This window comes from Syngnathus leptorhynchus, chromosome 4, assembly GCF_054491065.1.
Source record: "Syngnathus leptorhynchus isolate UIUO chromosome 4, UIUO_Slep, whole genome shotgun sequence".
NCBI classification, from domain to species: Eukaryota; Metazoa; Chordata; class Actinopteri; order Syngnathiformes; family Syngnathidae; genus Syngnathus; species Syngnathus leptorhynchus.
Window position 1 is genome coordinate 17,190,147 of NC_141198.1, and position 27,162 is coordinate 17,217,308.

The 27,162-nt window shown below is 42.0% G+C and overlaps 4 protein-coding genes across 8 annotated transcripts in view; 3 read left to right on the forward strand and 1 right to left on the reverse strand.

Moving 5' to 3' along the window:
• Nucleotides 1-759: 759 nt before the first annotated feature.
• On the forward strand, nucleotides 760-13,640 carry lzts1 (leucine zipper, putative tumor suppressor 1). 4 transcript variants are annotated; one of them, XM_085910951.1, is made up of 9 exons: nucleotides 760-921; nucleotides 8,467-8,757; nucleotides 8,828-8,947; nucleotides 10,104-10,266; nucleotides 10,342-10,727; nucleotides 10,903-11,058; nucleotides 11,131-11,262; nucleotides 11,872-12,066; nucleotides 12,406-13,640. In XM_085910951.1, exons 2-9 carry the CDS (start codon nucleotides 8,527-8,529, stop codon nucleotides 12,919-12,921), a joined length of 1,899 nt encoding a protein of 632 aa, XP_085767077.1. In that variant the 5' UTR covers nucleotides 760-921; nucleotides 8,467-8,526; the 3' UTR covers nucleotides 12,922-13,640. The 4 variants fall into 4 exon arrangements, with proteins under 4 accessions (XP_085767077.1, XP_085767075.1, XP_085767076.1 ...); XM_085910949.1 differs by having other exon boundaries at nucleotides 10,104-10,727; XM_085910950.1 differs by having other exon boundaries at nucleotides 10,104-10,727; nucleotides 10,903-11,043.
• A 2,125-nt stretch (nucleotides 13,641-15,765) lies between these two features.
• On the reverse strand, nucleotides 15,766-18,063 carry hspb11 (heat shock protein, alpha-crystallin-related, b11). Its single transcript, XM_085910877.1, has 5 exons — nucleotides 17,651-18,063; nucleotides 17,435-17,541; nucleotides 16,648-16,716; nucleotides 16,524-16,567; nucleotides 15,766-16,430 (listed from the first exon to the last, which is right to left on the reverse strand). The coding sequence occupies exons 1-5, from the start codon at nucleotides 17,740-17,742 to the stop codon at nucleotides 16,338-16,340; spliced, it is 405 nt and encodes a 134-aa protein (XP_085767003.1). The 5' UTR covers nucleotides 17,743-18,063; the 3' UTR covers nucleotides 15,766-16,337.
• Nucleotides 17,822-19,788, forward strand: smn1 (survival of motor neuron 1, telomeric). The gene is made up of 8 exons (XM_085910876.1): nucleotides 17,822-17,988; nucleotides 18,184-18,255; nucleotides 18,348-18,467; nucleotides 18,536-18,727; nucleotides 18,979-19,152; nucleotides 19,255-19,329; nucleotides 19,415-19,522; nucleotides 19,626-19,788. Exons 1-8 carry the CDS (start codon nucleotides 17,941-17,943, stop codon nucleotides 19,680-19,682), a joined length of 846 nt encoding a protein of 281 aa, XP_085767002.1. The 5' UTR covers nucleotides 17,822-17,940; the 3' UTR covers nucleotides 19,683-19,788.
• A 2,493-nt stretch (nucleotides 19,789-22,281) lies between these two features.
• Nucleotides 22,282-27,162, forward strand: part of rtkna (rhotekin a) — a 33,642-nt gene continuing 28,761 nt past the window's right edge. Inside the window, exon 1 of one of the 2 annotated variants that reach the window (XM_085910721.1) lies at nucleotides 22,282-22,709. In XM_085910721.1, coding sequence (XP_085766847.1) covers nucleotides 22,599-22,709 — 111 coding nt within the window. In that variant the 5' untranslated portion in view covers nucleotides 22,282-22,598. The remainder of the gene's footprint in view (nucleotides 22,710-27,162) is intronic. The other variant, XM_085910720.1, reaches the window with a different exon arrangement.

The window sequence follows — 27,162 nt, forward strand, 5'->3', positions numbered from 1 at the left end:
GTGACCACCAAAAAAAAAAAAAAAAAATCTATTTGGAAAAACTTAAAAAAAAAACATGTGGTGTCCCAACAACAGGAGCAAGTGGATGACAGCCCAAACAAGGAGCCAACTAGAAGTGACCCCAACATGGAAGTTTCATTGAGTTGCGCAATCAACATCAGGTGGGTCGGTGAGACAGGAAGTGCTTCAGGATAAGAGGAACAAGTAGGAATGTCAAAAAAACAAACAAACACAAAGTCCAAGAAGTTGAACAAAAAGGCAAATCAACTCCTTGTCTCTTATTCGCTTTTGCTCACTGATTTTTTATTTATTTATATGATGTCCATCACTGTCACCTTTACTGGGACAAAATTATACTCAAGGGAGATCTTTTTAAAATTTTTTTTAAAAATTCAAAATGCAGGTCTCATTTGCAACGGAATTATGTTTAGTTTATAAATCTGGAACTCATTCTGCTTCACTGGGCCAATGGTGTGTGCAGATTTCAATATCATGGCCAGAAAAAAAAAACTATTGTGCAGCTCTGCTTACCTTTTGACTTTGTCTTAATATTTTATTTACCCTTACATGTCCAGAAAGCAAATAAAAGTTTTTTTTTTACAGTACAAGAAAGGAAAAGTGCATGCTGGAGGAGGATTTAGTTGAGCCGTGTTTGGATGACGAGTGACGGAGCGGAGTGAGATGGGAATTTGGGGGGGGGGGGGGGGCTACAAAGATGCACTGTACAGAGTGGGCGGGCAGAGAGAGCCAGAACGACTTTATGGAGGAATGCGAGTGTTCAGTGGACGGACTGAGTGCACCATAGCCTGCTAGTGACAGGAGGTGAGAGCCTGGGGCACAGAGGAAGACGCCATCATCATCATCTTCTGCGTTTTGGGGAAGAGCATTCCATCTTTGGGACTGGGAAGAGAGACTGAGCCGGTAAGTCGCCACAAATATTTCATGTTCAAGTTACTGTTGGATCTGGCAACTTTGAACTTCAGGGGACCGCCTTATCTTAGCTTGTGTGATTAAAAGCTAACGGGCTCATATACGGTGTTAAATTATGATTTTTTTGCCTTGCATATATTTCACTAGGATGTCTACATTGTGAAGGAGAAGTTTGCATTATCAAATTTAGCCCATCACCAACATAGCCGTTAGTGGACAAACCTGTTTTTAACATGGTGTTTCAGTAGTATCCCTAAATCATCCATCTTTTCAACTATATTTGTATAATTTTGTAACCTGAAAGGAACAAATGTACTTTGGATTGCTATTCAACTCTTTGTTTTGTTTTTTTTCCAAACTATATGGAATGAAGTGGCAGCCTATGTGAAAGACATGCATGTTATTGAGGTGTGACAAGACCGGTGGGCACGTCCAAGCATGTTCAACATTGCTGTGCATTGTCGTTGACAAAATATTGGGTGTGTTTTCTTCGGAGGATGTGTTGCACCTGGTGGATCAAGTAGAGAGCACACATATAATTTGAAATACATGAGTAACAAAGAAAAAGTGGTTTAAGTTATGGTGTGTGTGTAATACCAAGACCGACCTGTGAGAGGCAGCATGGTGCACCTAAACTGATGGAAAATACAAAAAAGAAGAAAAATTACTAGAGCTGTGCATAAATCGGTGGTCGAATGGAGAGTCGAGACTCGAAAAGTGAATGAGCATGGACGCAAAGTGAATAGTTAGCTTGCTAGCTAATCAGCATCAAATCAAATGTTTAACAGTACGTTAAATGAAGCCCATCTCGGAAGTGTATCAACACCTCTGTCGTTAGTTTCCGTCGTGGCGACGACCCAAGTCGCTTTGCCCCGGAGAGAGTCTCCCAAGCAAGTTTGCCAGCTTGCTTAGCTATAGCATGAATCTGATACGTGCAATAACCAGCTCGGATTTTGCCGCTGGCGCTGTTACGACCGACTGAGGACGACATTCCTTAAAATAACTGTCCCAAATTGAGCATCCCCCTCACGAGTGAAGCCTCTGACTCAGTGACATGTCGCCTCACGCTATGTATGTGACTTTCATTCTCCAACAATAGCATCTCCATTTTCCATCGAGAAGCAGATACCCGCGGCCTTCACCCTTATAAAGAACTACTGAACCCTACAAGCAACGTCAAATCGTTTTGATTTTGGAGACCAGCACAGGGAGCGCCTGAGGCTTATATTTTTAGCGGTGTTCTAAAAACTGAAAATTCTTGACCCCCCCTCCTTAAAAGTGAGCTCATTGTACGTCCTTTTCCTCCCACATTACACCAACCACAGACACCCGAAGCGTGAGCAGATTAGGAAGTGGGAGGATGGTTATGCTCAAGAATGACAACCTTATCACTCTCTGCTCAGCTTGCAGGGTCAATGGGCCCCCGTGCCAGGAAAGGCCTCATTCTTTTCTACCTCGCTATGCACGTATAATGCTTCAAACACACTGCTGTCTCTCTCTCTCTCTCTCTCTCTCGCTCTCTTTCTCTCTCTCTGTGTATTACATGCTGATTTGTGAATTTTCTTTTAAAAGTGTCATTTGTGCCTCATTGGGACAGTCATACAAGACAGCCGGCATTAAACAAGCCATTTAAGTTGGTTTAAAAAAAAAGGATAAGCTATGGGCAGCAATTTAAAAAGTGCATCGTACATCCACGCCTAAAAATCCACTTTGTTGTTTTGGCTCTGTAATAAAAGGCTGGGAGATTAATATTTTATATTAGAGAGTGACCAAGTTTTACAGAAGTTATAAAACTCCCTTTGGACACCACAACTAGCAAGGCTGCTTGGCTCAATTAAATGAGATCCAATACAAGAGCGGAATCATCATCAGAATTTGTTTTCAATATATTGTATATATATATATATATATTGATATTTCTTTCAGTATTCAATATACATCAATATAAAAGCAGATAAGCCAGCCGTTGTTTATCAGCGTTGCCTAGCAACTCCGCTTGCGAGGAGCTGACACGAATGGATTTCTCACCGTCGCGTCGACTGAAGTTATTGTGAGTGGCGCTTTCAGACAAACGCCGCAAGCATGTCAACAGTCGAGCCCAGAGTTTGTTTAAAAAGTCAAAACAAGCAATAGACGAAGGAAAGGAAAGCTCATTTACCGGTTGAGTAGAAGCACCTTTGGCCAAAGCCAAATCGTGGCACCAATTTTATTTTCTGGACCTGGATCCCAATATGTCCTCGTAATGCTTTTTTTTTTTTTTTTTTAATTCCAATTATTTTACTGTCATACCGAGCATCATTCTAGCTCTAAATGCCGCTGTTTAAACCCAATTAAAGACATTTGCAGGTTTATGCAAATGCCAGGATTGCGTAATTAGTATTTAACCAGGCACACAAGCCCAGTTGACTTCCTTGTCTATTAATATATGAAGGCGCTTGATTGTTTAGTTGACCCCGCTTTCTCATTTGACCGTGTCATCCCAAAACAATCTCATTTCACCAGAGGGGGCTACGTCACCAAAAGCTGGTCGGCTATCAAAGAGCGTAGATGATACGATAACCATTTGATTAAAATGGAACGGCCATCCTCTGCATCTAAACTCCCTTCACCGTGTGCAGGACAATGTAGCAGTCATCGCTTCATTATGCAGCGCCATAAATCTCTCTCATAGGCACTCGGTGCACGTCTTGGCGCTCCGTCTCGTCACCGCGGGGCCCGTAATGACTCTGTGCTAGTCTGCACTTCACGACTGAAGCCAGCCCCCCCCATTCATGCTCAATCTCCTTTTACAATGCACTAAAAGGATTAGCCAATTAGACGCTATTTGCTGTCATTGTGAGTGCTTGGGTGTGCGCGGACAGCGGCGTGGCGGTGAAAGGGAAAGATGGACGGCTGTCTGTAACACACACTTCATTCCCGTTTGATTTGCCGCCGGAGGTCACGTTGGTCATCACCGCGAGTCAGCCAGCCACACAGCTCGGGATATCGGCGCGTGTGTACGACAAGCCACAATAGATGACAGAGAAAATGATAGAGTATTACTTCTCAATAATTCGAGCCATCATTCTGAGCTACCCCCCACTCCCCTCCCTCATCTCGGTCTTTCTCTTGCTCCTGCTTAATTTGTGAGTTTAATTTCCCCCGTGTCACGACTATGATAACGGGAAGTGCCTGCTTCATTACACGGGAGTCATCATCAATTACTTTGCGTGAAACACAGATTGATTCCGGTTATCTAATGTGTTGCATCACGCCGGCAACCTTTTGCAATGAGTCAATCGAAGATCACGCCGGGTGAGGGCCAGATCTTATGCATGCAGATGCACGTGGGTAATATTGAAATGCTGTTTAGAATTGGAGTCGGAATGTGTCGTGGTACTTTTTCTGACTGGGTTAAGTTGGCATTCTGTCATTTGCCCAATTGTCAGTTGGGATAAGCTCCCAGGATACAGACATATTTCCTCCAGAACAAAAACACGTTGATATATTTTATGTATAACTAGACTGAGATTAAATTACAGACCCAAAAAAAAAAATCCAAAACCATAACTTTTGGTGACAGTTGTAAAATCGCAACTCAGCTAAATCTCAGCCGCCACAATGGCAAGTGAGTCCAGCTTAAGAGATCCGATTTAAAGAACAATACGGCGGGCCTGGAATGACCTAAAAAAACAGACAGTGTGAACCAGATAGATTATACATGCATCTGTTCAAAATTAACATACAAACAGTGAGAATTAAAGCCAGGCCATCTGGCAGTATGGAGGTACAGTGGAAAGTTTCATGCTTATTGTGTAAGCCAGGCAGGTATAAATCTCGCAACGTGCTAGCACAATGCTGCGCTAAAAACGATTGGCTATGCTCTATGTTGGTTTTCTATGTGTGTGTGTGTGCACGCAGAGGGGGGTGCATTGTGAGCTGGACTTGCTTTGTGTCAGGCGGGTCAGCGGGTGCTCAAAAGCCGAGTATGATCATACCCCCCCCTAAAACACACGGCGAGCCCCCTGCTTGGACACAAAGAAGTGCAAATACTTTTGTGTAGATAAAAGAGGGACACGTGTATCTACTATCATGGCTCGTCGTCTCTCCCAAGCGTTTATATCATGGAGAGTGTTCAATGCAATATTAAGCACTCATAGAAGTGAAATGAAAGCGTCCTTGCAGAGAAAGTGAATAGGAGCATACATACGAGCGGCCACCCGCACAATGATCTCGATTTTTTTTTTTTTACAAATCCACACAAGTCTTCAGAAGATACTGATAGAGATTCATGATGTGTTGTAAAAATGGAATGTGGCAAAAAAAAAAATCCTGGAGAAATCACCTTGGCAACTGGGGGGGGGGTCAAATTATATTTAGGGGGAAATGGTGCCCCCGCAGCAGCCCCCCCTCCCAGCTCTGCCACTGCTTTTGTATTCTGGTGAAAATGTAAAGATTTGTTTTTTAAGGATCAGGTTCAGTTAAGGGTGGATTTGTATTTTGAAAACCTCACGCATGATAAAATCCATAATGCGGAAGCTTTTATTGGTCAGATTTAATCATGAAAAAATAAAAGTATCTCAAAAAACCTGATATGCTAGACGTTTTGGGACACATCAAGCCATTTCTAATTAAAATGTACTATTGATCAATGCAATCAGATCTTTGCAACCTTTGCTGGCAAGTAAGGGGAAATTGTGTGCACCAACTTTATTGTACTTTATATTTTAAAGGCAGATTCTTTTTATTCAACTTCAAAAAAAAAAAGTTTCCTGGCCGTCGTTAGATGATGCACGTGTACGTATAGTCGCAGAAAGCAATGATACTGAGATAGTGTCTTTATTCTCAGAGAGTAAAAATCCTACTCGTAAAAAAAATGTTCTTCCTAGAGAACATGATGTCACCAAATGTTCTCCCTATTGATTTCCCCGCGTACGGCCATAACAATGAATCCGCAGATGTGTTGCAAAGCTGCCAGATTTCTTCACATTAAGGAGAAAATATAAGCCCACTCCACGACATCTATGGCCTGTTAGATTTACGCCTGATTTGTCCGCGCCGCTCCGAGGCCATCTAATACAGTCTATTTTCAATTTTTTGTTTGTTTGGTTTTTTTTTGGAGGGGAGGGGGGGACACGACACCTCCTGCGGGACATCCTCGGAAACACTCATCCGTTTGAATATGCGAGGTGGTAAATCACACTAAAAAAAGTGAAGCTCTCCGGCTCCTTCTCCATTGTGAGGTTGAGTCCTTTATTTAACACTCAAATATGGTCCGGGGGTCCGTTTGGGAAGAATAGAGGGTGCCACAAAGAGCGGCACGCTTCAAAATACAAAGAAACAAGCAGCCTTTTTTTCCCCCTCCTTCGCCTTGTTTGCTCAGTGTGGGTGGGTGCAGGGTACGGCCGCTGGGATGGTGGGAGGGGAAGGTTAGTGAGGTCCATGCAGAAGCAGGAGGTGTCTGGCTGATAGTAGGGAGGGGAGGGGGCGAGGAGGGCGAATGGGGAATACCCTGGCCGATCTTTTGTGAAGGCCTCGAGTTAATCACTTGAGCGGCACACGTCGCTTGTGAGGGTGCGCATGTTGTACACTTACCCCCCAGGGAAGGGTGTGTGTGTGTGTGGGGGGGGGGGGGGGGTGTAAAGAGGGAGGTCCCAACACAAACACACACACATTCCATTTACATGGCAGTTATAATGCAAAGCTGACCCCACCCCTCAACTGCACATTATCAGACCCTCTTGGCCTAGTTGTGTTCAAGAGCATCATATGTACATACACACACGTGTGTGCGTGAATGGCGGGTCTCCACGTGTAGGACCGGACCGATTACTCGAGCGAGGCCTGCTCCGAGATGGATGCTTAGTAAGTAAAAAAGCTATTTGACTGTTTTATGTGAGCGTATGATAGGGAAAGTTGGAGCAACACAATAGAGGCGACGCTTTCCTATATTTCAAAGTTAACATCATTGTTTTGTTTTGTGTAATAGCGGTTTGATTGATTGATGGATGGATGGATGGATGGATGGATGGATGGATGGATGGATGGATGGATGGATGGATGGATGGATGGATGGATGGATGGATGGATGGATGGATGGATGGATGGATGGATGGATGGATGGATGGATGGATTAGATGAAATTCTGGATTCTGTTTATTTTGGCTACAATCGTTTTTTGTTGTTTTTGAAGGAGTTTTTGTGGAAAGGTTTCTCTGCCTTGCTCGCCGCCTGTTTTTGTGACGCTGCCATTATCTTCCTGCTCATTGCCGTTCCTCTGCTTATTGTTTTCTTCGGCGATGACAATTGATCAGCGCTATTCATGCTTTTTTTCCCCTTGTAATCAAACAAAGACAGTCAAATGACAATGATGGCCGACCATGTATTAGATACACTAAATCAATGTTTGACTATAAGTGGGGCTGTTTTTGTGGGGGGACAAAAAATATAGTTTCGATTGATGCGGTCAAACAGGGATTTATTTGACATGTTTGACTAAAATTCGGGCTGTTTTTGTGAGGGGACAAAAATATTGTTTTGATTGATGCTGTCAAAGTGGGATTCATTTTACAAAAATACAGTATTTATTTATACATGAGTTTCAGGACACCAAACAAACTATAACAATAAAACAACAATAAAATAGATATAATATTTCTATATAGTTTATCCAATGTATATTTTATAAATATTTCCCAAAATATGTAAAATATTAACATAAAGCTTTCATTTTAATAGTAGGAGGTCAATAATGAATAAGTTAATAAATAAACATATATATAATTACATTTATATACATTTATAATAAAAATAAATATAAATGTTAGTCAATAAATATTTCTGAAATATTTATTGATATTTTATATATTGATATGAAGTAAATATTTTTTGAATCTATTCATCTCCTTGAATTTAGATACATCAACAGTGTACATTGTGTTTAAACATGCTCCACAAATCCAGCCAAGCATCCAGTAATCCTAAATGACCCTTTTAAGTCAAAAGTGATGTGATTAAGTACACTTAAGTCCGAGCCTTTGTTGTTGTGGTCATTATAAAGTGGTGAGGAGCTGAGGACCAGCTGCTTCGGGGGTGCCTGTGAGCTTGATAGCCTCCACTCTCCACTGCGGGTCACATCATGTCACACTACATCTGGGGCCTCGTTTGCTTTTTTTTCTAGTGTGGTTGGACAGCATCGTGCAAAACAATAAACAATATGTATTTTCCGGTCGAGTGAACGCAAAGGTTTAATTAAACGGAGTCAGTCAATATCCTAATTTGTTGGAAGGTAGACCACAAAGGCCTTTTGAGTGCAATCCAACGGTTAAGTCATAAATCGAGACACACAAAGCCGGGCACGGAGCCAACACGAGATTCTTTTCTTTTTTTTTTTTCCTCCCCGTCGTGTTTACTTTGCAAATGAACGTTCACCTGCACCAGATGTCGCTTCTTTACCAAACGGGAAGCGATGAAGTTAAATAAACAGCAGTTCCCTTTGGCGGAGGATTTTATGAGATGAAAAAATAGTTCACAACTTTTTAACTTGCTATGTTGCAGATGAACTTTTCTGGGGAGCGGTCATGAGTTGAGTCACCCCATCGACTCGCCGGCGGGAACATGGGAAGCGTCAGCAGCCTCATCACCAACGAGCAACTGGACAGTAAACACTGCAAAGCCTCAGAGATGAGGTTGAAAAATAGAACAAACCAGCCTAGACGCAATGGAGGTTGCAGCCTTGATGGTTTACTGAAGTGTAGCTTCACTCCGGCCTCTTCCTCCCCCATCCGTCTCCCTAAAGGCATCACGCACTCCCGGTCAGGACGAAGCGAGGACTTTTTCTACATCAAGGTGGGCTGGCGTGATTGTTGAATGATATTTTGTAAATACATCAATGCTGAGCGAGGGCGCTTCACATCAGGTGAGCCATAAACCGAGGTCGCCGCACCACAGAGGGGGCCCGATGGAAGACTGCTGCCGGAACGGAGAGGAGAAATCCGCCGAGCGACGGAAACTGACGCTCATGTCGGGGACTGATGGGGTAAGAATACAGTTAGTGCTCTATATTATTATTTTTAATTGAATTTTAAATACAGTATATTTCAAATAATAAAGGGGTAATACGTAGACATGTATTGTAGGATTGACAAGAAGTCATTTTGCCAATGGCTCTGACGGTGCCCCATTAATGAGTCATTTTTGAGTGCACAAAAAAAAAAAAATCCCCCGCCATGTTTAAGATAGAGGTCTCACAGCAGGAAGTGCAAAGTTCTCACTTGTGAACCTCACCATCTTCATAATTACACCTTTCCATATGAATAAGCTACAATGCCTTGATCTACTCGGGGGAAGTGATTTGAGTGCGCTGAGAATAAGAAAGTGAAATGACCTTCTCTAAAAGCTTTCAGTGCCTCAGAGCACCCTCAGGCCAAAGTGTCGGGGCATAAGAAGCAGAAATGGGAGATAGATCAAGCGCCAATAGAGCTCGGTGGATAGTGAGGGAGATTTATTTTTTCAAATCAAAAAAGGCATCCCATATCCCGGTCATGTTGTTGGTGAGGAGGAATTGCTGAGCTCACAAGCGTTCCCTCTTTACCTCAGCATCCCATATTATTAACAACCCAGTAAAAGGCTATTCATCTTCCCCGTGGCAGCATATGAAGGTGGGCGGGGTGGGATAAAGAATTGGGGGGTGGGGGGGCAGGGAAAGAAAGGGAGGTGCTATATGCTACCACTTGTGTCTTTCTTGGACATTACAGACAGAGAAGAGATACTGTGGTGGTGTTCCATTTCTTCACCGCTCTTCTCAACAGACTGTGAAATATACTAGCATGGGCTATGCTAGCTTGAAGATTGGATGGATGGATGGATGGATGGATGGATGGATGGATGGATGGATGGATGGATGGATGGATGGATGGATGGATGGATGGATGGATGGATGGATGGATGGATGGATGGATGGATGGATGGATGGATGGATGGATGGACTGACTGACAGACTGACAGATAGATGGATATTATGCCAGAATCTGAAAAAAAATTAGTTGCTGGGATTTTAGGTTTTGCATTGTGACATTTTAGGCTCTGTGAAGCATGGGATGACTTGCATTTTGTAAGGCTGTCAGCTAAAAGGAGTCAGTGACTAGGAAAGGCAGGCAGAGCATTTCTGACAACATGTCATTTCACTCTTGCAGACCACTGCTGAGAAGTCGCTGGTCCGATCCACTGCGTACAAGCCTTTAATTCCCGGGACTGTGTCCTCCACAGAGGCGCAGTGCAACAGCCTGGACCACATTCTCAGCCAATTGGACAAAGCAAAGAGTGCAGACAGCCGACACAAGCGAGATACATCTTCTGGTCGATATCTAAACTACGTCAAAAAATGTTACGAGTCCATTGCCCTAAAAAAAATGATTCCACCTTTGCTTTCAGGGAATCTGTCAGACTCTGGTCGCAACTCCATGTCAAGCCTGCCCACCCACAGCACTAGCGGTAGCCTAAGTGCTTCCACGGGCCCTGTCAGTCACAGCGATGGAAGCTCCACTCCGGCCAACTGCCTCCTCAAGGGAGCTCAGGCCAATTTGTCCCCCTGGGTGAACAGCGGTAGTCGAGACGGCGGATACAAGGCTAGTTTGAGCCCAGGGGGCTTGTCATCAAATGCTAACAGCAATGGCGGCTCCCCGCTATCTTCAGATAGGCCCAAACGTCTCTCCGAAACTGTGGGAGGGAGTCGTTCCCCTCTCACGACCGATGCGTCGCTGATTGAAACGTTGGAACAAAGACTACTAGAGAGGGAAAATGAACTGCAAGATTTGCAGGTAAGTCGTTAGCTTATGCTCATTTTTTGCACCTCTTGTCCACCTTTTCCATCAACTCCCCTCATGACAATCAACCTTCTCTGAGGTCTTCTCACTTCCCATCCTTAACAACCTAGGTGTCATAAAACTGATTTACTGTGAAGCTGCGCTGAGATTACTCCCATTACACAAACAGGTGAGCTATGAGGTGAAGGAAGCAGCCAGCTGCCAGTTGTTCGAGGAAAGACAAAAGTATTGCGCTGATGAGTCGCAAGAATTGACCCGCGGGTCTCCCACCACCGTGGCCGCAAATAGCCAGCAAGCGCTGCAACTGCAGGTCAGCCAACTCCAGGTCAGACCACCTCGACCTCCTGACCGATATAATGGACGAAATGGTGATCATCACGGTTTCCGTCTTATGCAGGCAGAAAACGAGAGACTCAAAGAGGATCTCGTAAAGCTGACCCGAGAAAGGGAGCTCGTCGAGCGAAGACTGAGAGCCTTCGAGGAGGAGAGCACGCAACTCGCTCCAACACTTGAGGAAACTCAGTGGGAGGTGAGACACCATTGTGAAGTCATCAGGTCATTAGTGGACCTTTTTCGTTTTTTAAAGTCCCCGTAGAGTCCCGCAGAGAATAAAAGTGTTGTTATGAACGCCGACAAATGTGAATAGGGCGATTTTCCTTCAAATTGCACAAAATTGATGGTAATTTTCTTTTCATTTTTTAGTACCCGATTGTAAAACGGTCACAACAGGGCAGCTAATTTTGGTATAGACCATTGTCGCGAGTACCGATACCATTCACTGGACATGGCAATCGACAACAGAGACAATGACAATCAAACTGATATGAAACTTGCTGATTATTTGTCATCATTCGAATTCATTAGGGTTCTTAACAACAGTCCACCGATTGAAAAAAAAACTGATTTTATAATGAAATTGACAAATTATATATGCGCTCAATGCGCAAAGATCATTTCCCCAGGATCCTGTCAAAATAGGAAATATTCTATCCAGGGTAAAATCCATCCAAGTGGTTAATACCAAATATACGTTTGTAGCTCTAAAAGTGGAACATTTGCTGCTCAAATACTTGAACAGTCCCCAGTAGGGTACAAAACACGCAACAGAAGACACTGTGATCTTGGTGTCCCCAACTAGGTGTGCCAGAAAGCGGGCGAGATCTCCCTTCTGAAGCAGCAGCTGCGAGACAGCCAGGAGGACGTCAACCACAAGCTCAATGAAATAGTCAGCCTGAGGGCGCAGCTGAAGGAAATCACAGCGAAGGCTGAGATGCTCGAGAAGGAGAACAAAGACGGCGGCGACAGACTCCGCTCCCGTACCATCGAAATGGAGGTTAGGTTCCTTTGGAATCACATTTCACGCTCAGGTTCAACTTCAAAGACAAAATGTCGACTTATTACAATTTAAGATAAAGTGCTTTGTAAGAATGCAGAGTTGCTGTCGGGTAGGTGTTAAATTTATTCCCTTTATTTTGGCACGTGAAAAAAAAATCCCAAACTACTAAAACCTAGTAATGGATATCTGCATCATCTGACAAAATTTCGGTTTGTGCTTTCTGGGAATCTGGAACAGATTAATGAATTGCTTCTCCATTTATTTCAATGAGGATCGATGATTCAAAATAAGAATATGATTATGAAATTTTTCATTGACTGTTCTTACCCAAATTAGGTGTGTCAAAATGAACTCCAGCGCAAGAAGAATGAAGCCAACCTGTTGAGAGAAAAAGTTGGCCAACTGGAGAGAGACTTTGAGGGAAAGACCAAAGACCCGATACCCCATCGACGCACTTCGCAAACTGAACCTTGTGGCCTCAAACAAACCACAGAGTTAGTCACCAACGTCCACAAGCAAAAAGAGGACCCAGAAGGTAAAACCTCCACGGAACTCCAGAAAGAAGTGGAGATACTAAAGCAGCAGCTCAGCGAGGAGAAGGCGGCTCACCAGAAACTGGCAACGAGCTTTGACCGAGAGAAGCACACGTGGAACAAGGAGAAGGACAAGGTCATCAAGTATCAAAAGCAGCTCCAGATCAACTACCTGCAGGTCCACAAGAAGAACCAAGACCTGGAGCGGCTCATGAAGGAGCTGACGACTGAGTTGGAGGCCCGGGCTGAGCTGGGTTTGGATCTCAAGTACAGCTCAGGGTTACAGACCTACGATGACGTCATCGCCACTGAGATATAACGGCTTCCTTCCACTTGAACTTGACTGACTTTAAAAAAAAAACTTCACAGCAGACACTGGATGTCATTGCCAATGCTAATTCTTGTTATCGTAGCTTTGAATATTTCACCTCACGTTTTCTAGCTTTTGTGACCTTTAGTGAAATGAATCAAAATACAAAATATCTCGTTTTTGTGTTGTAAAATAATAATTTATTGAAGGTGAAAATAATTTTTCAAATGCTTTTTTGTATTCTGCAAGCTCTTTCATGATTAAAATGATGCTCAGTTTTCTTAATTTTTTGATAGGAACACAAATTATTAAGCATGAAAACAAATAATGCGAAAAAAAAATAGGTGCTGTACTCTCAGAATATTGGATGACAACTGGATCGGAATTTCAACATTTCCTTTTGCAATATATACAATAAAATAATTGTAAATTAATTTTAGTAAAACAATCAAGTGTTGTACTGTATATTGTGTTTTGTTTGACTTTTAACGCATTTTAATATTTTTTTTTATGGTTTAATGCAAATCAGTGCAATCCAGTTCATTTAAGTTGAACTCCATCTTGAATATTTGAAGTTTCCTGATATGGAACAGCAGTAGAACAGAATATATATCATGAAGAATGTGTGTGTAGCCAAGTATGTGTGGAAGGGAGAGATTAATGGGTTCCAACGGGAATAAAAAGAAATAAATTCTAGAGCTGTAGTGAAGAAGAAATTGAAAATGTGCTATCTCCCGCTGCATCTTCATTCTCTTCAACTTTTCCCTACACTGCACATTCAACTTTCTTCAACTTATTTGGTAGTATTAGATTTATATTTTTAGATATTTAGATTTTATATCTTAAAAAAAAAAAGAAAAATCCCAAGCATGTGTCTCACTGTTTCCACTTTAGCAGCTGTTCTGTTTAATACGCAAAGGCAGACAACGTTTTTCGAACGTTACTCAAGATGGCAAATGATCCAACTGGGGCGATAGCGAAAGGAGACAGCTGATATTCTTGGCAAAATAAAAACATATATATAAAACAATTGGATGCAACAAAAGGATAAAAGTCGTCATGGTTTGTTTGCCAAACATTTGTCAGCTAATTCAAGTGCATCTGTCGACCGACGTCGGCACATTCATAAAATCTGTTTATGAGAAGAGAAAAGTCCAAAACTGTTTACGCCGAATAATGACCGAATGGTTAGCAGTGATGCCATTTACGTGCAACATAACAACTCCGTACTGCTTTACCATGAAACCGATAAAAAAAGGTGATCTCAATTTTTTTTTTGCCAATGTTCTGACTTCCAACCACCGCTTCATTTAATTACAACCCAAAATTGGAAGCGCCGTTTAAAATATATTTCACAGGGCAACCGCTTGCTTTTAATCGAATGCTACTAATGGATTCCGAGCAGCTCAAATCTTTTGTCATTCGCTCATTATGATTCCCTCCCTTTTTTTTTTTTTAGATTTAAAGACTGTTTTCCTCTTGTCGAATCATCTCCTCGTCTAAATGAGCTGATAGCACTAAAATCAGACATGAAATCAAATTAAGGCCCACTGCCAATATGAGGCTCTTTTGTTAATGGCGGATTACTCATAACTGATAAGGACATTCAAAGTCTGTTTAACAGAGCAGAGAGCGGCACGGCGTCTTCCTGACTAGAAGACGTTGTCACATTAAGACTTTAGAATCTAAACCATCTTGGAAGATTTTTTTTTTTCTCCCAATTAAAAAAAAAAAAGTTGTGTGTGGCACCATTAGTCTAAACATCATTGCACTGGTGGGCGGCCATTTTGTCACTTGCAGTCAACTGAAAATATCATCCAAACAATCTCCTGATGGGTGAAGAAAAACACTCTGAGATGTTTTGAATGAAGTCTAATGATATTACAATAACAAATCCATTCATCCATCCGTTGTCTTCTTTTGTCCGCCTGTGGCAGGATAATAAAGCTTTTTGTGCGATAATGAATTGTGTTCTAGCAGGCATCTGAGTGTCGCCGCTCAGCCGTTAAGAAAGCCCGGAAAAGACACCGGCCGATAACCCGAGCCTGCCTGCCCTGCAGTGACATGATAATGGCACTCTCATATCCTGCTGTGATTTTCCTCATCGGCTGACAGTCAGGAACAAAAGGGGGGTGGTGCTGAATTCATTAGCGTGGGGGCGGGCGCTTTTGCAAACCATATTTACCGTGACATATTCAGATCTGGAAGGAGCGTTAAAGCGGAATCTTCTTACCTTATGACCAAAGCCCTCCCGCTACTATAAATACACCATACTGGTAAATAATGAATGAGTCAATAACAGTGTATCAGTAGCTACCTTGCCCTCATTACTCATTACACTCGCACTCTCAAACGTGCTATATCGCCAACGCACCCCTGAGCAATTAGTTGTTCTTTAAATATCTGGGGGCTTGTTATTTAGCCTACTATTTTATACTTTTATTGGTTTATTCAAAGAGCCACGCTACAGCAGAGCCTGGGCAAATCCCCCAGCTCCACTGCAGTCAGCAAAGTAATTGGGGAGGGAGTCCCAAAGGGTCCGTGCGTACCGCTCCACCTGATAAGATGACACGGCAGCGGAGGGAGATAGGGCCGAGTAGAGTGTGGAGGATGGGAGAACGGAGGTTGGCGCTCTTTGGAGACTTACCGGTTGGCTGGGAAACCATCTGGATCCCCGCTACCCTCCGGTTGCATCACCCGTGGTCCCTCTTTTCTTTAGGGATGTCAATATGGGTGCATGGGAGGGGGGGGGGGGCTGTCCAGATGCCAATTTCAAGCTCCCCTCCCCTTCAGCGGAAAATTTGTTAATTAACCGTGTTTCTCCGAGAGAGGGAGAGTGAAAAAGAGATGCCCTTTGTATTTGTGCCATTCATCGGAAGCCAGCTCTTTTTCTGAAGCTTTGCCAAATTAGCAAGAACAGATGAAAACGCTTTGAAAGGTCTCTTAAATGAATCCATATCTTTAATTAGGTTGCGTTGAGCTAAATAGAATATGGATGAGCCACATTTTAAAAAGTAGCGAGGAGGAATTCATAATATCTCAACTGAAAATTCAAACCTAGGAGCGCTCGACTGTGGGGCAGAGCTGCTAACCACTAGGATACCGTGCTGTCCATATGATGAGAAAAAAAAAACATGTAAACATGACTTAGGAGGGTGTGCACACTTGTGCAACCACATTTTTTCAGCTGTTTCTAATCACCTCAGATTTTTTTTTCCTTAACCATTCCAGTTGTACAAATTAAATATCACATTTACAGTCTAAAAAAATAATAATCTTGCCCTATTTTCTTTATCATAATACAAACACTTGGTATTTGATCAAGTTGTGTGCAGACTTTTATATCCGGTGTATACTTTCTGTGACACCTCATTGGGTTTGAGTGATAAATGCGTGTGACAACAATAACGCAAATAGCGCAAGTGTCATTTATGCACAGCAAGTCTGTGCACTGAAACAAAGTGATCATATCCTGAGGTGATGATGAAACGTAGGTGAGTGGCAGTGGTTCCATTTAGCTGGAAAACAAAAGCAAGTAAGAAAAACAAGTTAGGTTTTAGCCCTAGAGTTCATTCCATTAATTAAATTGGACATTAGCATGTTGAACCTACTGAAATAGAATTTGTCTGAAGATGTCCCTCCGTGAGTTTCAATTCTGCAGGAAAATCACTTAATTGGGATTTGTAAAGCAAGGGAATGACTAATACTGTACATGCATATTTTCATCATGCCTACCTTTCTCTGCCACAAACTCAAAGTGAGAGGCGTTTTGTGACGTGTTCTTTTCTACTTTTAGGTGCTTGACTGCAAAAACAAAGTGAGAGGGAAGAGTCAACAGCCCCGTCCGGATGATTTAATTAACTCATCACCAAATTTTACTTAAACGAAATGAACAATAGCTGTGTTTGGAATTAGAATACAGCCTTGGAGAACATCTAACAAAGCGTGAGTCATCTGTTGGGCCTTGTCTGAGGGCATCATTATAGAAGAGAAGCCCATTTTTTAGAACTCATTTTTCGGAACACCCGAAGCCTTGAAAAGAAGATAACTTTATTCACATTGAGAGTTAACACTTACATTTAGATTTAGAGTCAACATTTAAAGTGCAATGATATTTGGATTATAGTATTAGATTTATATTCGGGCTGACAAATAGTGTAAATGTGCAAACAAATGTGCTTCTTAAAAATTCACAATTTCTTTTCACACATTGAAGCCAAATCTGACAAAATGTTACTTTCAGATAGCCTAAGTATATACATAATTCTCTAAATATGATTTTGCATGAATGTATACTAATTGGTTACTTACTGAGCTAAAATACAAAATGAAATGCATCAGGCACCGCTTCGGGGGGAAAAAAGACTATAATAATAATAATAATCATAATCATAATAAAGAAAGTAATGTTCACTTTTGAGTGATACCGTCAGATAGCATTTAATTTACAACAATCATGATAGTGTGGTACATCAACTTTAAAAAAAAAAAGAAGAAAAAAAAAAGAAAAAGAAAACCCCACCGTTATAGCTGTCCATGGTCACTGAAGAAACGTTTGTCATGTCAGCAAAACGAATGATGAATTCTTGAGGAAACATTCCCGTGGACATCCAAAATGTGTTGGTGTTTCTGGTTTAAAAAAACAATCAAATAGCAAAACTCAGGTAAGACTCGAAGTGCAGTCTACTGGAGCAGTTTACAATGTTCAAAAAAATAAAAACAAACAGGAGACCCTTACCCGTCGATAATATTTTCCGGCGCGTGGTTCTCATCGTTGGAAGCAGCTACAACAACTTTCGCTCCCAGAGAACGAAGAGACGACTCGATCATGCTAAAACTACGACCAAATGTGATCTGATGTGCATGCGGAGCTTCGCTAGGACATACAAACAACTAAACGTTGCCACGCCAACCCTAAACGTCGCATGATAAATACGTCACCATGTGCGACTTTACGTCATATGCTCGACGCGTGTAGCTAGTTAGCTGTTTATTCCTGAGCTGTGAATTTATCCACTGTTTTTTTTAATGGCGAATGGATGCCAGGATGTGCTATTCGTGCGAGGTACGGGGCAGGTGAGTGTTAAAGAGTAAAATTATAATATTATAAACGACACATCGGGCAATGCAATGCTTTTGTATGATTAAAGCGAGCTAGCTTCGTAAGCTAACAAACCATCATGCTGTCGTCATTAAAATTGCGTACAAATCCAAAATCAAAATATGAGATACACAGATTTAGCTCAACAAATTTTTTTGTCTCTTTTCTAGAGTGATGACTCCGATATTTGGGATGACACCGCCTTGATAAAAGCCTATGATAAGGCTGTAGCGTCATTTAAGGTAACAAAAACGAACTTTTGAAGCAGTTTTTTTTGTTTTTTGTTTTGTACTATTTGTGTCAGTTACTCACAGATATGCTGTTGTCCTGCTAGACTGCCCTTAAAGGGGAAGACGAACCGCAAGCTTCAGTCAAGATCCCACCGGGCAAGAAGCGCAAGAATAATAAAAACAAGAACAGTAGGAAAAGAACGAACGCATTGCCAGATAAAGAGGTGAGGATGGATGCACATTTCTTGTGTGTGCTTAAGAGAAAGTAAATGACATCATCATTTTGTCCCAGTGGCAAGTTGGCGATTCCTGCTGCGCTTACTGGTCAGAAGACAGTCAACTATACTCTGCTACCATCTCCTCTGTCGACAAGGAGAGGGGAACATGCGTAGTCGTCTACACAAACTATGGCAATGAGGAAGAGCAGAATCTCGCAGACTTGCTTTCAGAGATCTCTGAGGATGACGAAGAACCCAAAACCACGGTAGATTATGGTTTTTTACACCTCTATCTTATGCATTTGCTTGAAAAAGTTCTGAGCCGAACTACTTTGACGCAATAAAACATCACAAAAAAAAGAAACCTTCACAGTCTTCCAGACACATCTGAGATTCACGCCTTTGCAGACTTTGATTGCCTCGCAGAGAAAATGCTACAATTAGTCCCAACTCCCGGGTGATGTGCACCGCTCTTCAAAAATAGGGCAGTAAACATTGTATTTTCCTCACAATTTAGATGCAGGAGGCAGAATCTTCCACAGAGGAGAGTGACAGGTCAACTGAACCAAACCAGCACAAGCAACATCCGCACAGTAAAAGCCGAAAGGCCAACTTCCACAAGGTTCCTCCCCCTATGTGGGCTCCTGGATTCCCTCCTCCATGCCCGCCTCCCATGCCACCATTCAGACAGGTATTGCCATGTATAGTTAGTCTACTCCATATATGTTGCGGGTGTTTTACCTAATAAAATGTTTACTAAATATGGTGACTTTTTTTTTTTTTTCCCTCCCAGGGTGGAAAAAGACACGATGGTAAACACGGGCATGCACCTCCTCCCTGGCATCCCATGATGCAATTCGGCCCACCGGTGAGTTTCATGACGTAAATAAACTCTTTGTGAATTAAGTCTAGTATTGAGCTTCTTGCCTTGCTTTCACTTGGCATGCTTTCAGATGATCCCTCCACCTCCTCCCATGAGTCCCGAAATGGGAGATGATGAGGCCATGGGCAGCATGCTCATCTCTTGGTACATGAGTGGATACCACACAGGTTACTATTTGGTACGGATTGTTTCTTGGAGAATAGCGTATCCGGTTTGTTCTAAATTTATTTTCTGTTGGGGATTTCATTTGATCAAATTGTACTTTTTTTTTTTTTCTCTAGGGTTTGAAACAAGGTCGCAACGAAGCTGCCAAATGGACCAAACCGCACCAGAAGTGAAAAACAAAAAGTGGCCGTTGTACTTGTTAGTGAATGTTCAAACAAGGGACGACAGTTTTGTATTCTCTGTAAATAGATTTAATAAAAGATATGAAATGAACACTCAGCAACTGCCTCAATAATTGTCAGCGGAATTCAAAACCCACCATAGTCTGCTTTCCTAAAGATGACGAATTGTTCTCATCAGATGATTCTGTTCCACTTAATGAAATGTCTGGCGGCTTGCAAGCAGGTTAATTGACGTCAACTTGTAATGGCGCGTGTTGGCCAGCAGAAGTCAGACTCGTATAAAGGAGTCTGGCATGCAGAAGATGGGGGAGAAATTAATCTTCTCACAATAAGTTTGTATCCATCCTTGAGCCTCATCCAAATATGTATTTATCTCCCATGCATTAAAATTGAGCTACCTCTGATCCAGGAAAAAAAAAAGCATTGCATCTGTCACTTTTCCACCCTGGATCAAGAGCTATGCAGGAACATATGGCCCGCATGATTACAGTGTGGAGACACATCAATGAATGCGATCCTGCAAACCCTCAGGACGTTGACGCTGGCGTGGAAGTGAGAAAATGAAAATAGATAGACGGGTAGACGAAATATAGGATGTTAGCTTTCTATATTATACATTTGTAAGACGAGTGGAATGAAAGCAAATGTCAAGTCGACCTAATTGATTTCCGCTCGTCTTTGGGGCGATTTGTTGTAATTTCACGTTTCCCTTGATCTGACGTCCTAAAAATGGTTCCTACTGTAAAAAAGAGCCGTGAAAGCGCCGTAACTATTCCCTTTTTTATATTTAGAATATAGACGACCGCATGATTGTAGAGTCCGTAGCCACAGTCATTCCTCTGGGTCCTCAATGCTTTGGTTCACTGAAAAGAAAGCAAAATAAAAAAATATATTTCTCATGCTGGTGAGATGACACTTGCACGTTTAGAATATATACGAGTGTGAGAAAGACGGGTGAAAAGATCTTTTGTGGACATTTTGGGAGAGTCACCCTGTGTGGTTATCTCATTCCTTTTTTTGTTTACCATGTGACCATCCTCCAGCTGCTCTGTCTTTTTTTTTTTTTTCTTCCATGATCAGCAGTTCCTTTGTTGATGCCATCAGTGTTGACTAGCTGCCATGTTTGTTTTTGCTGCGAGTGGGCAAAAAAAAAGAATACGAGAGGAGATGAAAACGGAGCAGTTCCCAGCAAAAATTGAGGGATTTGCAAAAAAAAGAAGATGCAGATAAAAGCCAACCTATCTTTTCCTTCCAGATGGTTTTGAAATGTGCCATGACAAAGCACACACATAAGCACATTGCTTGCAGGAGGCTGAGCTCCCCAAAGGGCTTGCACGGAGCCCCCTCCCCGAAAAGAGTTGAAAGGCGGGTGGGCCCGCTTGGAGAAAGCTTCCCTCAAACCTCAAGCCCCCGATATCTGTCTACCCCCTACTGACCACAGCGGCATGAGACCTGTAAACATAATCATGCGCAGTCTGGGAGCAACACACACACACACACACACACACACACACACACATTCACACACATCTTCCAGTAAGATCACATTGCAGCATGAGATGCACCGCCTCAAGCTATTTACACAAACAACAAACATCCTACTTATAAATAACATATTCGACATAGTGCTCCTTTTAACCACAAATGTTACACAAGTCATCTGTACAAGTGATTTATCTTTCTTTCATATAAGGGTGTCTAGACTTTTAATACCAACTGTATATAAACTGTCAAAAATAACAATCAAGAGATTCAAATACACAAAAAAAAAAAAAATCCAATTATTAAGAATCACATTTTTTGGACAGATGAGGTAAAGGAATTGAACTCATGATTCAAAGCAATGTTGCAAAAGACAGGTTGGATATGGCACAGGCTTAGATGGAAGATTTTCCGTCGTGTATCTAAAACTTGTTATTGTACCAGCAAAGGCACAATGTGGCCACCTTTTAACAGAATGGCCTAGAATCCCATTTTCGCCTGGCGCAATAATTGCTTTTGAGACGGGAAAGCTGCAAAATGTAGCTTAAGGAGCGCTGACATGCACCAGAAAGAACTTTCTGGTCCATCTTTGTAAATCTACATGTTGAGATAGATCTGATCTATTGTGAGACCGGTGCGCACGCACGCATTCCTCCCGCGGGGTTTCATTTACCCAAACAGGTTTCCGTTACAATGTGGATGTGGCCCCTGTTCATTGTGAGTGATCCGCCGTGACACTTTGACCTCCGTGAATTCCACTCACAGCAGGTCCGGTAAATAGCTGGTGCTGCCAAGGATGGCCCATCACATTCCATGCTCACAACTCAAAGCGTTTGAGTCTTTACCATGGTGACAGTTAGTGGAATGGCATTTCAAAGATGGATAGAACAGAATTAATTTATGACAAATATTGTCTTGTCATTTTGACATTCTTTAGTAAGGGCAGAGAATGCGTTTTAAGGTGGACGTTTTGATCCAACTCAGGTGTGTGGAATTGAGATTTTTATTTCCTTTTTTTGTTTTGCTCGCAAACATTCCAATTTTTTTCACATGCAAAATGGCGATTTATTCAATTCCCATTCAAGTATCCTTTTTTTCTTTGGAGAAGTTAAACAGTGGTGACACTGTTGTGAGGGGGGCAGGCCATTCACATTACCGGTGGAAGTGTGTGTGAACGGGGCAGGGCAAACTTTTAGGCTCCGTCCGTCTGCTACTTCATGACGACCACACATTTAGTGAAAGTTCTCCGAGAGGAGAAACTTTAAACAATGAGTCCTTTCAACTTCCACGTCTGACGTTGGCATCCTTGGAAACGCTACCTGGATCCGAGTTGGTCGTTTGCTTTTTTTTTTTTTTTTTTTTTAGATTGAACTTCTTGACGGACTCTCCCCACGGGAGCGAGCGTGTGCGAGGCTGCCAGCAAATATGTTTTGTCGGAATCAAACAACCCGAGCTACGGTTGCTCGCGGCTCGGCTCTTGAAATGGAGATACGGCGAGGGAAGTTCAGAAAAAGTCTGTACGTGAACACAACACAGGTAAGCAAAGCAGCAATACGTCATGGGGGGCGCACACACGCACGCACCCACATTCTATTTATGTCTCCTCTCTTGAACTTGTGTACTGTTTTTTTGTTCTTTTATTCAGTTTGTTGTCAATCTTTTATGCTTTTGTGTTGTTAAAATATTCCTCTAAGAAGCTACAACCTCCAAAAAATACTCTCCAAGCAGCGCCATAGCGACCAATATTAAAATACAGTAACGTAGAGGGCCCAAGTGTTCATCGCGAACCGGGCCGTTTTTTATTCGTTCTGAAAGTATATTTATTGTCCGTATTATACACAAAAGTTAAATAAAAGTTGTTCTCAAAGAAGGTTGTGAAATTAATCTGTACTTAGCAAATGTATTTTACTGGATCCATTTATTTTTCCAAGACACTACTATGCATATATGCACAGTTTGAACGATGAATTCAGTCATTCATTATGAAGAAAACATTTAAATGGAGTTTTTTTTTTTTTTTTTTAAACAATTGAGGTGCATAACATTCCACATGAAGCCCTACTAAATTCCTGTGAGAACAGGCAGCATGGCTAAGAAAGAAAACACAAACGATATTCCTCCATTTACATCTTTAACTTAAATTGTCGCTTATGTTGGACTAACTCTTTTACCTCATTGTGAAATCCACACCAGTGCATTTAGCTCTGCTTTGTGGCTGTTTCGCTTTAATTACACTCCAGAGCTGCACTGTCGTCAAATATAAATTTTAATTGCCTTTCCTATTTACACTACTCTTCCCTACTATAGTATTTATCATTTTCTCCCCTTAAGCAAAACATTATAATTTCCCAACAGAGACTTGAGTGTTTTTGGTGTCCAGTTGTGGATGGGTAAAAACTAAAATGTAGTTTCATTTTCCAACTTCTGCTTAATATTCCTCAACGGTTTAGTAATATATGTCATTGTGCTGGGTTATTTGCACCAGAAGTAATTATAGTTTAATTTTTAATTGTACGCTCATTTCTAGTTTTCCTCAGCAATTTTTGCAAATTCCATTACAACTTAAATCACGTGTGCTTGTCTATGTTTGATAATAACATGTTGGCATTTGCTAATGGGTGAGAAAAAAAACTTGAGAAGTGGGTCAAAACTCAGCTGTGTATCACCAGATGTGAACGCATCCCCCTTCCGGTCCACCATGTCAACATCTGCTTTTGTGTTAGCTACTGTATTTGAGCAGTGCACAAGGATTTCTAATGTAACCCCCAAAGTGATATATCAAAAAAAATCTTCACTGTTTTGATGGCGGTGTTTTTTTCAATCAGGAGCTGCAATTTGCGGAATTCATCCCAAAAAAAAATTGATTGCTGTCTCTAAGCTTTTTAAGAAGCACCCTGTGTTGGAGGTTTGTTATCGAGGTGCTGATAATAAGAACATAGTGTGTAGGAGTGTGTGTAAGGGTGATTTGGGGGTCGGAACTATAAATTGAAGTTTATGGAATATTAATGGTACGATACCGAAAAAATGGGGAAGGATAAGGTATCGATTCTGTCCCTCTATTTCCAGTGTGTGTTTTGGCTCTGCTATCGTTTGCACACTCGTGTTATTTATTGGCCGTGTGCATTCATCTCATACGGAGCCACCTTTTAACCTCTCGAAGTCATGCACACTCCATCGTTTATTGATCCGCCGTCACAAGTCATGCTGTATGCGCTGCAGAGGTCACATGGGAGAGCTGGAGTTGCTAAAGCAAGATTGGATGAGGATTTGATTTTTCACGCTTTGCTGAGTGATCAAAGTCAAGGGCTAATGTACTTCAATATGTTGGTGCTGCAAAAGCACCAGATCAAAATGACTTACTTACCGCAACGGGTGTACGGGCGTTAACTGATTGAATATAGCCGACCGTTACTAGTTGGCAGAAAAACTGCCCTGTGGTACCCCTGCAATCTATGTGATGATCTTGGACTCTTTTGTGGAAGCCCCGATAGAAAGTTGTGCAGACGATTTGGACGTCTGAGTGTCTGAGTCTTTTATAGGAGCTTCTGGGGAAAGCATTGTGTTGAATTGTGAACTGTCAAAGGATATCGTATTTGTGTGTGCACCTTGTCTAAGATGGTGTATTATCAGCACGCCGCTTTAGGCTGAACCATTGTTGGTTTCAAAAGACTCCTCTGCAATTTAATTCTATGGGTATTACAGAGAAAAAGCTCTTGTTAGGAATCAACTTCAATCGTGCAGAATTGACCTTTAAATGCACTTGATGTTCACTCACTGATGATATCTGTGATTGGAGCAAAATGGTTCAAAGCCTGTGACAGTACAGTCAGCCTGTGAACATTGGATTTTTTTGGGGGGGGAACTATTTTGCTGCAGGCTGGAGGCAAATAGAGCTAAAAGTCCCACATTGTCAAAGTTAATGACACAAATATTGTCTAATTTGGCTGCTGGGTATGTGTGCGGTTTAGGAGGGAATCATCTATTTTGGTTTGAATGAAACGCGTGGAAAGCCTTTTCATGCTCTTAAGATCTGCTGTGTCAGCTCAAGCCACCCAAGACACTTCTTCCAATAATTAACATGGAATATACTCTATTTTAATGCTTTGTTATTTTTTTAACTCGGTGATGCTCACTGACCAGACCAGACCAGACCACTCCAGTGCGGTTACCACCAACTTTTCACGGCCTGTGTGTGAGACGGCGCGCCCTTCTGCCCACAACGCTCTTAAAAGTGCTTTGAGTTGGCCAGTTGTGTGTCGATGAAAGCTTTTACAAGTGCTTGGGTTTTTGCTGCTTCCTCCACCCTGAACATCCCTCCACGATTGTAACCCAAGTCGCATTTTGTTGGGTTGTTCTCTTGTAGTAGTTTCTTTTAGCAGGACTAAGTTTGCCCATGTTAATTTGCTAATGTGACTCGCAGAGAGGGAGGCAGAGAGGTCATATCGATGTTGCCATGGTAACGCTTCTGTTGCAAATAAATAAATAAATAAAAGCAAAACCTTAGACCGTGAGCCAGTTGAAGCTAGAGTGGTGTCCAAGGAATGACAAAATACTCTTTGAGTGCCTCAAAGGAACTCTGTGTACCCGCTGAACAATGAAGTCCCCCCCCCCCTGCTGCTCTGTAGCCTCAAACGTTTTCCTTAGACTACAAAATACCAAAACAGGTGCTCCAGAGTACACACGCGTGATTTTCGAGATTTGCCGGAGTCAGGTCGAATTTCTGAACTGCGTTGATATGTCCAAAAAAAAAAAAAAGTCCTCTTAAGCTTCAAAACCGAATTCCATCGGCCGCATCTTTGGAAGCTCGCTGGGTACGCCGAGGGACTGGTTTAACATGTTTTTATAAAATTACACAAGCTCTGCATGTATATTGCCGTGGGGCCGTCATTTCTTCTCTGCCTCTGCATGAGTGCTTCCACAAATGTAAGAAAAAAACCCCAAACCATTTAATCTTCTGGTTTTTCACTTCCTTCAAGCCATGAGAAGAAATCAGCCATGTCCAACCTACTAAGCATCGAAATGAATTGGTTGTTCATTCACTCCAAAGATTTTATTTGTTTCAATGCCAAATTCCAACGAGAAAAAAAAAAAAAAAACCTCACTATGATGCATAATGGATCAATTTGTACAAATTTCACACACCAGTGGTAATGTCCTTGTTGCAATGCGACGCTCACACCTTCAATCTACATTTGCATCTTTACACACTGACTGAAAATTAGCTCACTTGTTTGCGGGGGCGCAAAAAAGCGCACACACTCTGCATCTGTCTTAGTTTAGTCACATTTTCATCTTGTGATTTATGAGTGACCTTGTCACTAATGGTGGCGCTAGATTTTTTTCTTTTACAGGGTGTAAGGCTAACTTTTAGACTGCACCAAGGGAGAAAAGAAATCAAAATCTCTTATCCATTTTTATTATATGTTCTCTATGTAGAAGAGGGGAAATCTTGGAGAGAGAAAAATGCGTAAAAAATTGATAAAAACACAAATTCAATTATCTTTTGCCTGGATTCAACCATATATGGGGGGAGGCAGTGCCCTCACGGGTCCCCCTCTAACTCCGGCAATGTTTTAAGTCCGACACGATTTTCTCATGTTTCTGTTGAGTGAATACGGTCATAGATGGGCTATGTCTAGTTTCTTTACGAGTCCAGTCATACCCAAACGAGCATGTCCATTGAAAGAAACGTCCCACATCAGCATAGTCGTAGCTGTGAGTCACATTGAAGCATCTGTTGCTCCACGCTCTTCTATCTTCATCCTTTGCCATCCCAACTCCAATGAGTCATTCATTGCATCTGTTGCTTGTGTCAACCTCGCGCTCACTCTCGCATTCAGACAATGATGAAGCGCCGTAGTGGCGTACTGTGCACCCCCCCCTCCCCACCCCACCCGGTTGTGCAACAGTCTATGCATCATCAAACTCACCCGACACCGTGAAGTTAATAAGACTTTGAAATGGCTGTCATGCTCCAAGAATTCAGGAC